This window comes from Acartia tonsa, chromosome 10 (assembly GCF_053477335.1).
Source record: "Acartia tonsa isolate MP-2025a chromosome 10, ASM5347733v1, whole genome shotgun sequence".
In the NCBI taxonomy this organism is placed as follows: domain Eukaryota; kingdom Metazoa; phylum Arthropoda; class Copepoda; order Calanoida; family Acartiidae; genus Acartia; species Acartia tonsa.
This window is the reverse complement of record NC_137269.1, coordinates 23769248-23783021: the sequence shown is the minus strand read 5'-3', so window position 1 is coordinate 23783021 and position 13774 is coordinate 23769248. Positions and strand designations below refer to the sequence as shown.

At 33.0% G+C, this 13774-nt stretch overlaps 1 protein-coding gene across 1 annotated transcript in view; it reads right to left on the bottom strand.

The window, feature by feature from the left end:
* Nucleotides 1–13774, bottom strand: part of Rrp40 (exosome complex component Rrp40) — a 29195-nt gene that overhangs the window by 2086 nt on the left and 13335 nt on the right. Inside the window, exons 4-6 of the mRNA XM_080174033.1 lie at nt 13097–13162; nt 7153–7260; nt 6216–6382 (exon numbers count right to left, since the gene is read on the bottom strand). Of these exons, the coding sequence (XP_080030159.1) occupies nt 6216–6382; nt 7153–7260; nt 13097–13162 (341 nt within the window). The remainder of the gene's footprint in view (nt 1–6215; nt 6383–7152; nt 7261–13096; nt 13163–13774) is intronic.

Genomic DNA, 13774 nt, shown 5'->3' with positions numbered 1-13774 from the left:
AAGAATCAAAATTTCCCTAAATACTGCTAAGTAAACAAATCTATTATGTCCGTCCGTCTTTAATTCTTTACACAAAAAAAACATATTTTCTTCATTAATAATTTCATTAATAAAACTTTAAGATTTAAAAAGATTAGTTTCCATGAAATGAAAAAAAAGGTTGTTGTCCTTCTGCCTAAAACTGTACAACCCCAATTGAACGTTTACTATTTTTTGTCTAATATTTTCCTATACAGACACACATACCATACATCCTAACAATTTGTCAGATAAACATCCTATTACTGCATAAAACAACTGTAAATTATTTGTTGATCTAAACCAAAAATTTTAATTTGATAAAAAAAATACCCAAGATAGGCAAATTTCAAAGAGACAGACAAACATACAGCCTACTTCTTTGGTAGATATACATCTAATTACTGTTTAAGACGTGTAGAAATTATCTTCTAATACTTTTAGCTGACAAAAAATCGAGGAAAATCGTCTATCTTAGACTAAATTCAAAAGAACTAGAAAGACACAGAAAAATATTTAGATACCATTGTTCTTAGCTTGTTATAGTTTTGCTTTTTAAAACGTTTCTCTTACGTATTGCTTTTTTTACTATAGTATATTTAGGCCTTGCAAGGTTTAAAAAAATACTAAGGAAAAGGAAGTATGATCAAGCTTTTTATAAACGAGAGAAATTTAAGATATGCTACGCATGAAAAACTGAAGGCATATATATGCTTTAGTGGTCGTGTCTGGATTTCTCGAGTTATTTTATTAAGCGCGCGCCTAGCCATTTAAGACATCACAACCATGTGTGCGTGTGCGCGTGAATAGTGTGTTTGTGTGTGAGTATTGTGTGTGTGTATTGTGTGTGTGTGTGAGTATAGTGTGTGTGTGTAGTTCAACATAACCCAGGGATCTTAAGGGATAGGACAATGGAAGATAAATAATTGCACCCAACAATGATTGTAAACAAAATTACCCTCTGATGTACAATAATATCACTGGTAAAATAATGGCAATATTACTTTTTACAGCCCAATTATAAATTAATCTAAAACTACAAAGTTTTGAAGCCAACGAATTTAATATGATGGGGGGGGGGGGGGGGGTTGAGATTTAAATTAAAGGTACATGTATTTTACAATTAACAATTTTATCCATTAACCGAACACATATCATGATATAATCTTTATGCTTGACATCGTTTAAATATTAAAAATGTACTGGAAGTTGTTAAGCCAACAAATAAGAAAACGTTAATATAAAACTTTGGGGACTAGTGTAATAAACAGCCAATTGTCACCTCTCTCTCTTGTGATTTGTACTATTAAGTTGCGTACTCTGGTATAGAAACACCTTTAAACATAAGTTAACAAGGATGACAACATCCATAAAAGTGAAGCACAGAAACGGTAGGACAAACGGACATTAATACTTGTATAGTGTCAGAACTGAATAATCAGAATATAAATGTATAAGAGTCGAACCAAAATTGTAAGTAAAGGGGGGGGTGGGGCGGGGGGGTTTAATGCAACCATCTCGTAATCAATGTATAAATGGCACTTAAAATTCGAATTTTGATCTGAAATTTTGCATGAGTAATCCTTGGTAGGTCTATTTTCCCTAAATCGAAAAAAAGTTGAAAAAGTAACGGCTAACGGCTCAGCCGTTTAGCCGTTTTTTGGCTATTTTTAGGGCAAATCTGTCATAAATTACGTAGAAATCAACTTTTTAGATCATATTTTTGCTTTAAATCATGTGAAATGATACAAAAAAACCATTTTTTAGATTTCTAGTACCAGCAACTACCGGCTAGAACCGTTTGAAAACGTTTTGGATCGGAAAAGTGCATTATGTGGAGAGAGGTTTCTTGATGGATTTCGCTTGAAAATACCCAACAAATGGCTAAACAGATGAGCCGCCAGCCGTTAGCCGCTACTTTTCCAACTTTTTGTTCGATTTAGGGAAAATAGACCTACCAAGGATTACTCATGCAAAATTTCAGATCAAAATTCGAATTCTAAGTGCCATTTATACATTGATTACGAGATGGTTGCATTAACCCCCCCCCCCCTTTGTTGAAAAACTGCTGGATACAGGATAATGTTTATGAACATACTTACATTTTTAGGACTTGATTATAGAGTTGCTTCGCTTATAACATTATACTTTGTTGTCCCAGGAATTAGTATACCAAAAATCAGATCAATGGGATGATTAGATCACATGAAAATTTGTTGTTAAAAAAGTAAAAAAATCGACATGTTTAAAATGGACGTACGGAATTCTGGTAATGATTATAGAGTTGCTACGCTTTTAAAATCGTACCTAATTACTAAAGGAATCACCATGCAAAGTTTGAAATCGGTAGGACAATTCTAACATGCATAAATTGACGAAAAAAGCTATCCGTTACGGACGGACGTACGGACCGACCCTAATTATAGAAAAGCTTCGCTTTTAACAAGGAACATTTTGTACAAAAAAATAAATATTCATTAGGTAGTAATTAAACAAAAAGATTTTTTAAAAACTTTTTAGATAGTATAATTTTATGACTAACGGCTACGCCCCTAGAGGCTTCTAGGAATACTTGGATAGTGTGGGGTTGATTTCGACCCCCCCCCCCCGCCCTAATCATTTTGTATTTTAGTTTAAAAAAGAAAAGTAAAAAATTTTTTAGGGGGATATGGTGGTACCCTCACCAAAATATTTCAGTACCTTTCCAGGGCTTATGAGAAGCTACACTGTAAAGGAGAACTATATCAGTTCAGCGGTGAGCGATATCCTTTGGTACAGACAGACAGACAAACGAACAGATAGACAGACAGAGCTTCTTCTACTTTATTATAAGGATAAGACTTTAACAAAGAAATTCTTTTAATTTGCTTTAACAATCCATAGATGAAAAGAAGAAAATATATTTTTCTCTGTAATTTTCATATTGTTAGTTTAATGACTGTTGAGTTGCTATGCTATTTGAATAGGGAAGAAAGAAACTAAGTTTTATGATTGTATTCACGGAAAGAGATACGACATTAGAAGAGATATTTAGCCACAACACAACCAACAGTAAAAATAATATCATAATTGAAGTTTCATTGAATCAATTTTTTAAGATAAAATAATATAATGTAAGAAAATTGTAAAGTCCAATGCAAAAAAGTTTTCATGTAGTTTTTTTTGCATTAATAACCCAATGAATAAACTATCATAATTTAGACAAATAGTGTTTTTATGCTAATTAATTTGCAATATTTAAGGAAAGGGCTTATTTTAGATCGAATTAAAAATGTTAGGGTAAATTAGCCATTCTTCAGATATCATATCTGCATCCTTGGTTGGATGGATTTCTCCAGTTATCTCGAGTTAGCCCCATCATGCGTGATTCTAAACTTGACGGGGGAAAAAGTTCATTTATATGTCGTTCACCTATTCTCACAAGATATGCAGGGATCTCAGGGGATAAGACAATGGGAGATAAATTGATGTACACTCCAATTATAATTAACAAAATTACACCTTATTTAGATTGGAATTATTGGTTGAAAAGTTTAGAGACTGCTAGTTTATACTAACCAATCAAGATTTTATAAAATTTTGAACCAACAATTGCAGATTTATAGAACTTTTGATACTAGTGCAGTATAATTTAAGGTCCTTTCTTTAGGAATGGAAAGCTAATCATAATTTAGTGTCGTTTGGGCCTCTTCGTGAAGGTATTGAGTTCGAATCCTTTAGCTCAGACGCGTAACTCATAAACGTAAAAGTAATGATGCCTTGACCATTAATCAACAGACAATGATTTTAAGTGAAGATTAAAGAAAAAGCATTTACATCAAATTAGTTTACTGCAATAAACTGCTTATTTATTAAAATCTATAAATAGAGAGTCGTGAATGATTCCATATTATAACAAATTAAGCAAAACAACTTATATTCAATTTTTAATAAATAACATAATGAAGCGCAACTTCTCAGAAACTAAAGTCTGTTAATACTTCCGTGTCGCTTTCGCAAATAACTTTAATTTTCTTTATCTACAAACTAGTGGCTACACCACTAGAATCTAAGGGCTCTGTATTCAAAGAACTAAGAAAGAAGGGAGCAAAAACCATCCTGGGACACATGTGAAGCTTTCCTATAATAGAGAACTCAATCAGTTCAGTAGTTATTGAATTATGAACATAATTGTCCTTATCGTAACTTTAAAAGTACCCTAACAACTTTTTACACACACTATCAAATCAAATTAGGAGTATATCAATCTAAATAAGATGGGAAATAATGACAATTAATCTCAGGGATTTAAGGGGATAGAACAATGGCCGATAAATTAATGTCCATATCCCCAATCATTATAGACAAAATTATCCCTTCTGTAGATTACAATTAGTGGTTAAAACGTTTGAACATTGAACTTAATAAACCATCCAATCAAAATTGCTTAAAAGTCCCCAAGAATAAGAAAACGTTAATATAAGACTTTGGGGACTAGTGCAATAAAATAGCCATTGTCCCCTCTCTCTCTGAATTAATCTACAACCCTTTTTTCTTCAAGATCATTGCAATCTACCAATATCATAATTTCAACGAAATTTTAGGGAAATGGTAAATCCTCGTACTTTGTTCTATTCCTTTATCCCTGAGAGCGACAGCCAAGGGGAGAAGATGTAGCGGGGCGTGAAGGAAGGCCTTGTTGCCAAGAAAGAAATTATATTTGTTAAATCTTTATAATAAAGACTACGGCACTTGAGGAGGGGGGGAGTTGAATCCCAAAAACTATTTCCTTTTAATTTAAATTTTGTCCTGAAGATAGGCAAAAAACGGCTAAACGGCTGAGCCGCCAGCCGTTGCTTTTCCAACTTTTTGTTCGATGCAAAATTTCAGATCTAAATTCGAATTCTAAGTGCCATTTACTCATTGATTACGAAATGGTTGCATTACCCCCCCCCCCCCCCCCTCCTTTTGTCAAGTAATTTAAAGGTCAATGTCCTTTTCCTCCCTAACTCCTTAGAAATTTGATAAGCCTTTTTAAATGAGACAATTTTGACATACGTTAACATCCTGGTGGCGTGAGATGTGCCACCTTAGACCTATGATGAAAAAGCACCCCCCTTCTAGGAGCTGGAAGCAAATGCCCTTGTGATCGGAGAAGGAAGGGGGGGGGGGGTAATGCAACCATATCGTAATCAATGATTAAATGGCACTTAGAATTCGAATTTCGATCTGAAATTTTTCATGAGTAATCCTTGTCTATTTTCCCTAAATCGAACAAAAAGTTGGAAAAGTAACAGCTGGCGGCTCATCCGTTTAGCCGTTTTTGCCCATTTTCAGGGTAAATTCATCATTAATTACATAGGAATGAACTTTTTAAAACATATTTTTGGTTTAATTCATGTTAAATGAGAACAATAACCATTTTTAAAATTTCTAGTACCAACAGCTACCGGCTAGAACCGGTTTTTGAGCGACAAATAGTATTATGTGGAGATAGGTTTCGTGACTAATTTGCTCTTAAGATAGCCCAAAAATGGCAGAACGGATTCGAATTCTAAGTGCCATTTAATTATTTATTACAAGATGGTTGCATAAAACCCTCCCCTCTTTAATTAACTTTTTGGAGGCTAAAATCTTATCCTAAGGGAAAGCAACAGTTTATTTAAGAGAGGGTACAAGTTAACTCAGACATAAACTAGGAAACCAAAAAAATGCATTTAATTGAAACAATTTGAATCAAGGAAGGTAAGTTTCTTTTTAAATCAGATTAAAACTTTCAAAATGTCATGATCAGTTTAAATATTTTATTTCATATGTGCATATGTCATAAAGGATTCGTAAAAATATTTACTTATGTCCATCATTTTATGTCTTAGCTAGCGACTACGCACCTAGAGGCCTCTAGGAGCACTCGTGGTAGAGGAGTAGCCACCCCCTCCCCTTTTTTAGTTTTATAAAGAAAAATTATTATTCTTCCCCCAAAAAGTTATAAAACTTCAGCCTAATAGTACTTTAATTACATCATTTAACAAAAGAAGTTAACACAAAAGAATTATAGATATACATAAAAAAAGGAAGAATCAAACAATCTTCTTCTACAGAAAATGCGAAGGTGTTAAAAAAAGCTTTTGAATTACATCATTTGCCTAAGCAATGAAAAAAGAATAATAAAACAATTTACAGAAAATATATGGATTTTATAAGAAAAAATGCCCTACCTAAAGTTTGTAAGAGAACAGTTTCAGGATTCAACAATTTTCTAACAGTGTGCAGGGGTAGTGAGAACATGAACCCGCCTCCGTCCAACACCCCCATGCCCGCCTTCTTGCCATAGCTGTCCACACACACAAGCTCCGCCTCCATGTCTTTGCTGGCAACCAACAACCTGCCGAAGAAATACTTTAGGCGGGTATATTTCCTTTCTTGCTTGACAACCCTCTTAATGGGCGTTTCGTCGTATTTTAGGTTAGGTGATTGCACCGCAAGGTTAGGCAATTGGCCCCGCAGGGTTTGAGCTCCCAGCAGTAGCTAGAAATTGAAAAGAATCTACTGTGAAAATACAACGAAACGCCCCTTAAGAGGCGTTGTCACGAAAGAGACTATATTCTTTAGGCAAAATACAGGATCATAGAACGAATTGTATTTTTCACAGTAGCTTTTCTCCTAATTCTTGCTCCCTGCGGGGGGCTCTAACCATGCATGGCAATCATTAACATTTACCTAACCTAAATAACCTATCAAAAGTTACTTTTAAAATATGATGAAACCCGCTACTTCTTTTTCTTTGCATGATCCAAAATATCTTTAAGAACAAATATCATCTTTCTAGTCAACCACCTCGTTAGAGTGGGTTCTCCTTCGATTTCTAGTGTTAATCTAGAGAAGCCAGCCAGAGCATCGTACGCTTGTTAAGGTATACGACGCTCAAACACCCACGGAAAACAACAGAAAACCAACCCTTTGACTGCACGACCTTTGTCTGGAAGACTTAATACTACATGGTAATGTGTTGCGCCTCCTTAAAGGCCAAGCCATCCCCCCTAATCTCACTATTAGTGTCACGTGCCTGCAAGACATAGCAGCAGTAGGTGCATAGAAGAAACAGTTGAATAATTTTCCAATTTTTAGCATTATAGCAGTTGAATTGCAACTTACTTTGAATACACAACATCTCCAATATTAACATTAGGTCGGTTCTTCTTGGTAGCAGCTTCGAATGCCAGGTAGGATAGGGACGCTGCTTCACTTGTTCCAATATCAACCCTAGACATGTATTATATTTTAGGAAAAATTAGCAGCTTAGGACATAGAATCGTTACAGGTATCTTCAGGGATAAGAAAAAAGATTAACAAATAAAATATTGTTTAAAAAGTTTAGAACCCCTCCTTCCCTTTTATAAAATTTCAAAATAGGGGGTGGTGGGTTCAGTGCTTGATAAGCGCTTTTTGGGACAGCGCCATATTCCTAAATTAAATCTTTTATTACAAATTTTTTTTTTTATTAATTTTCTTTCAATTAACTTAACGCTTTCGTTTAAAAATCTACTTTTTAAAAAGCAAACGGTTAAGTTTAACTTTGGCCCGTCTTTATTTCAAGTAAAAATATGTACTATGTCTTTCTTATCGGTGAAAAAATAAGTAGCTTTTTGTGTACTAGTAAAAAATTTGAAAAGTACAATTAATTTTGAACCATTGATGTTAGGGTCAAAGACCATTTGGCACTAAACCTAAGAAAAGTAGTAACCACTGAACCTATTTCATATTTCTACACCAAAGGGAAGCTTTATAGTGGTCTCTAGCTTGGTTTTGCAGTCGGTGGTAGAGTTTGTTAAATAGGTCAAGAAACTATTTTACAATCCCCCGAACAAAAACTACTCTCTAAAAAAAAAAGCCCTTGGTATTAATATTTCACAAATAAAATAACTATAAAATAAGCAAATGTGTTGAGATTTAGAGGAAAAAATGAAAACTAACAACTAGATTTAAATCTATATTTGTTCATATGTTCAATATGCTAGTTTTTTTTCAGGCTGTTGCTTACGTAGCACAGCTACTCTATATGTTATGTGTGTTAGTTTGTCAGGTCAACAGAACGCTTGTAATGTCCTAATTACAAATAAATTTGCATATGGACATATGTTAAATATTTCAATTGTACAAAATAAATATTTTTGAATTTGATTAGTTATATTTTTAAAGATATGTCCAAACGTTTTAACCAATAATTGTAATCTACAGAAGCAGTGTTTCGAAGCCGGAGCCGGGAGCATGGAGCAGCAACATTTTTGGTGGAGCCGGAGCCGTATTTTTCGTTAAAAACGGCTCCGGCTCCAGATAAGCTAAAAATGATTTTTTAAAGTAATATTATAATTTGGTAACGGTCTATTTCCATATAATAAACTGAAAAACTATTGTTACTTAACAAATAGACACACATCCTTCTACTTTTATATAGCTTTAATCAAATAAAAGCAAAATATTTTATATTATTTATCAAATTCAATAATGAACAAAAATTGATATATTAATTTTAAGGTAGGAGCCGGAGCCGCATCAAAATTATACGGCTCCGACACCCTGTACAGAAGGGGTAATTTTTCGGTCATTGTCTTATCCTTTTAAATCCCTGGGTCTCAACAGTGATAAAGCTTCCCAAATCTTCGTTTTTTGTCATACATTAGGGCAAATTCAAACTTTGTTGTCATATACAGTTGGTATAAAAATACAAATATGTCATCGATAAACTTTTAAAAGTAAAATCTATGCCTACTCATGGTAATAGGATTTGAATTTTGTTTCGTGTTTATTTCACAAAGGTTTATCATTTATGTCTCAAATAATAGGTTAAACCCAGCTTTTCGGAAAATTTAGACCCAGAGGTTTAGCACATAGCAATATCTTAGTGGACAAACAGATATACATACAAACATGGGCTACTTTTTAAAAGCGAAGCTTTTCTATAATTAGGGTTGGTCCGTCCGTCCGTCCGTCCGTACGAGATAGATAGCTTTTATTCGTTAATTTAGGCATGTTAGAATTGTCCTATCGATTTCAAACTTTGCATGATGATTCCTGTAATAGTTAGGTACGATTTAGAAATCGTAGCTACTCTATAATCATTACCAGAATGTCCGTACGTCCATTTTAAACATGTTGATTTTTTAACTTTTTTGACAACAAATCTTTATGTGATCTAATTATCCGTTTGATCTGATTTTTGGTATACTGATTTCTTGGACAACAAAGTACAATATTATAAGCGAAGCAACTCTATAATCAAGTCCTAAAAATGTAAGTATGTCCATAAACATTATCCTGTATCAAGCAGTTTTTCAACAAATTTACTTACAATTTTGTTACAATTTGATTATTCAGTTCTGACACTATATAAGTGTTCATGTCCGTTTGTCCTACCGTTTCAGTACTTCGCTTTTATGGATGTTGTCATCCTTGTTATTAAGAATATTAGGTATAACAATTCAAGTTTCATAACTGAACTAATTTAGTATTCTTGTGGAAGACATACTAATGAACAAGTATGACAGCGAAACACTACAAAATCATGCACATAACAAAGGACAACGAGATTCTGTCGTATATAATATCAGCTTAAATTCACATTCTTCATAGAAATCTAATCTTGAGAGCGTTATAGACAAACAAACGGAGTTATAAAGGAGATCTTTAAACAGATCAAGTTAGTAAACGAGTAGGTTGGAATTGGTCTATCTTCTATAATGGCTGAGAAAGTTACGTTTGTATTTGTTGTAAGGTTGTCAATGTCCATAGAATTATCAAAAACCTTATTTTATAATAGATGTGCTACGAAATATACATATGTTTAAAACTGGCATTACATACAGATATCATACAGGGATCTAAAGGGATAAGACAATAGCTGATGATAGTGATACACAACATTACTGTATTTATTGTAAGGTTATCCATAGTATTATCAAAGACCTTATTTTATAATAGATTTGCTGCGAAATATACATATGTTTAAAACTGGCATCATATACAGACATCATTAAGGGATAAGACAATGGCTGATAAATAGATGAACATCCCCATGGTGATACACAACATTACCTCTTTTGAAGATTAAAACTAGAGGTTGAAACGTTTGAACACTCATTTTAATGAATCAAACAATCAAATTCACTATAGTCCCAAAAGTTGTTAAGCCGACCAATAAGAAAAATTATGATGAAACTTTGGAGAATACCTAGTGTAATAAACAGCCCAATGACCCCTACCTCCCTGGGTATCACATGATATGCATCTACAATAAGAGATATAAGTTTTCCGGAATTTTAATGTAGGGAGTAGATTTGAAATCTGCATCAAATTTTAAGGATTTTTTTATAAAATTCGTTTTTTGTAAAATTCTTTATCTAAAAGCGAAAATACATTTTAAGTTAATTAATTTTGACCAATAGGATAAGTGGATTTTAAACTACCTGCGCTCTAATTGGTTGAATGATGTACGACATCCAATCAGAGCGCAGATTTTTTAAATCCACCAATCACAGATGCCAAAATTAATTAACTTAATTTGTATTTCCGCTTTTAGATAAAGAATTTTACAAAAAACGAATTTTATAAAAAAATCCTTAAAATTTGATGCAGATTTCAAATCTACTCCCTACATTAAAATTCCGGAAAACTTATATCTCTTATTGTAGATGCATATCATGTGATACCCAGGGAGGTAGGGGTCATTGGGCTGTTTATTACACTAGGTATTCTCCAAAGTTTCATCATAATTTTTCTTATTGGTCGGCTTAACAACTTTTGGGACTATAGTGAATTTGATTGTTTGATTTATAAAAAATCCTTAAAATTTGATGCAGATTTCAAATCTACTCCCTACATTACAATTCCGGAAAACTTATATCTCTTAATCTACAAGTAAAAAATGAAACACCCAATCAACAAAATACTTTATATACACACAAAACAAAGATTAAAAATGTCCAAAAGTAGCAAAGCAAAATAAGAAGATAAACTTTTTATATGATATAAATAAAATGTTTTTACAATCATTAATTTGTCATAGGAAGGTTTATAACTACTTTGGGGATGGGGATCCCCGACCCTCAAAAGAGAAATCATCCCTAAACCTAATAATAAGGTCACAGGATGTCTGTTTGTTCAGAAAAATCTCGCTAAGCGATCAATTAATAAGATTCTTCTTTACAATGAAATTCTGATAAGTCCTGGGAAGGTCTATAATAATTTTGGGGGAGGGTACCACGACACTCCAAAGAGACATGACCCCCAGAAAAAAAGTGCATCTTTAAATTTTTTTACCTTTTCTTTTCAAATCTAAAAAAATTGGGTTGTCGAAGTCAACCACACCCTCACCACCCTAAAGTACCTCTAGAGGCCTCTAGGGGCGTATCCACAAGTTGTATATAAAGGATATAGTTTAAATCTTAAAACGTCTGTAGAGTGTAGCTATAACAAACTTTTGTTTGAAAATATGACTTTTTTTTGTTAAATTCTGTTCTGTTCTGTGTTCATTTTGAACAGATGGACGTTTTGGTAGACACCAATTATATAGAAGCTGCGCTGTTAACAATTATAGAAAATAAATGATAAAACAAGATGTTATCAAATATAATTTGTATGTCAATGTCCTAAATCCTTAAAAACATATTTTTCATATTTTTAAAAGCGAAGCTATTCTATAATTAGGCTCTATAATTATAGAATAGTCTTTGAAGTTTGTAGTGTAGCTTCTCGAATAGGACCAAGGAAGGTTTAAAGCAATTTTGAGAATGGGTACCACCCCCTTCTCTAAAAAAACCTTCCCTAATTAAAAAAAATTGAAATAAAAATAGCTGGGGTGTTCGAATCAAAACACCCCACAATTGAAAAAGCATCAAATCTGTTAAAAGCTTAGCTTTTTCCTTATTTTATCCTTTTTTTATTAAACATCTTTCATTAAAACTGCACCCATAGCTTAATGACAATCAAGTTTTTTACTGCTGTGCAGTTTTTGTTTATAATTCTGTTTTGTTTTTCTGGGAATTTAAAAAAGGAAATGAAATTCCAAATGAATTATTTGCATATCATTGAAAACAAACGTTATGTCACTATTTATTTATAACTGGGAATATCCAACTAAAGGCGTAATTTCAGTAAATATATGCCCATAAAAAAGCATTTTTTAGAACAATTAATTCCAATACATTTAGTGAAATTAATACCTATCATAAACAAAATATCAATACCTATTTTTTTAAAATTTACTAAACCAAGCTGAAGTATTTTCTATTGAAAAAACTATTTTTTGCGTGATAAAATAAATTCAACTTAATATTGCTGAAAATTTGGAAAATTTGTCGTGGTAATTTGGGATATTACCAATGGAAAATTTATATGAAAAATATAAGTAAAGGTAGTGAATTAAAAGAAATATTTCATTATGAATTGTTTGCAAGAATCCTGGTCCCTTATCCCTGGAAAACATCCATTTTACATGTCATTCTTTTGCTGTTAAACTTGAGTATCAGTCATTTTGATAAAGAACAGCAAAATTGTGTTACCAACCAAAGAACCGACCAACCGATTCTGAGACTTGAAAAGTGGATACTTACAAAATAATATAAAATTGAATAATCAAAGGATTAACACCTTTTTTGGGTCCTAGGTCAAACGTAGGAGTTAAGCTAACCTGTAAACAAATACTTAATGTACTTAATAAGTTAATATGTTACTCTCCTGCGTTTGTCCACTCCGACGTTGGTCATTCCTGCGCTTATCCTATAACCCTTTTTGATGTCCTCGACGAACAAATATATAGCCTAATTACAGAATAGCTGCGCAACTAAGATATAGAGCGATTACATTTATGTTTAGATGTATATCCAGACAACTACCTGGATCCCCCTGTCAAGGACCTTTTTCGTCTGCAAGCAAATTGCTTTCTGTTTTTTTTGTAGCGACTTGGCTGTGTTAATATTCCCGACGCTATTCGTTGATTTTCAAATATTCAATTGAAAGTCGGCAAAGGGTCCTTGGTAAGGGGACATATAGTTATTTAAGCCCTTCCCCCTCTAATGGTTTACTCTAATATGATGGAGCCTACCTGAAAATATCTCCAGCTTTGGCAATTACGACACCCAAAACATTGTCTCCTCTGTTTGCAACATATCTGAAAATAAATAACAAGAATTATTAAGGGGGGGGGGAAGTTTTGCCACTTTCGCGTAATCCGTGATTATTAGGCTAGGTATTGATGTGAGACTATAGGTTATTTGGGATAAAAGTTTACTTTTGGGTAGTACTTCACGTATATTTAATCATTTTTTGGATAGGTCTCCAGGTTCAGGTGCTGCAGGCTGGAAGGTGGTTTCTGGACAGGTAAAAAAAATTAAAATTTTTGTTTGAAGAGTTAGAGATCAAATTATTAAACAAAATATGCATCTTTATGGATATTATTGAAATATCAGAAGAAAAAATTAAAATCGGCCTCCAGGTTCAAGTGCTGCAGGCCTCCAGGTCCACTCTGGACAGGTAAAAAAACAAGTTTTTTTATTTGAAGAGTTAGAGGTCAACTTATAAAACAGAATATGCATATTTTTTGATATTATTGACATATTTGAAGAATAAATTAAAATCGGTCTCCAGGTTCAGTTGCTGCAGGCCTCCAGGTCAACTCTGGACAGGTAAAAAAACAAGTTTTTTATTTGAAGAGATAGAGGTCAACTTATAAAACAGAATATGCATATTTTTTGATATCATTGACATATTTGAAGAAAAAATT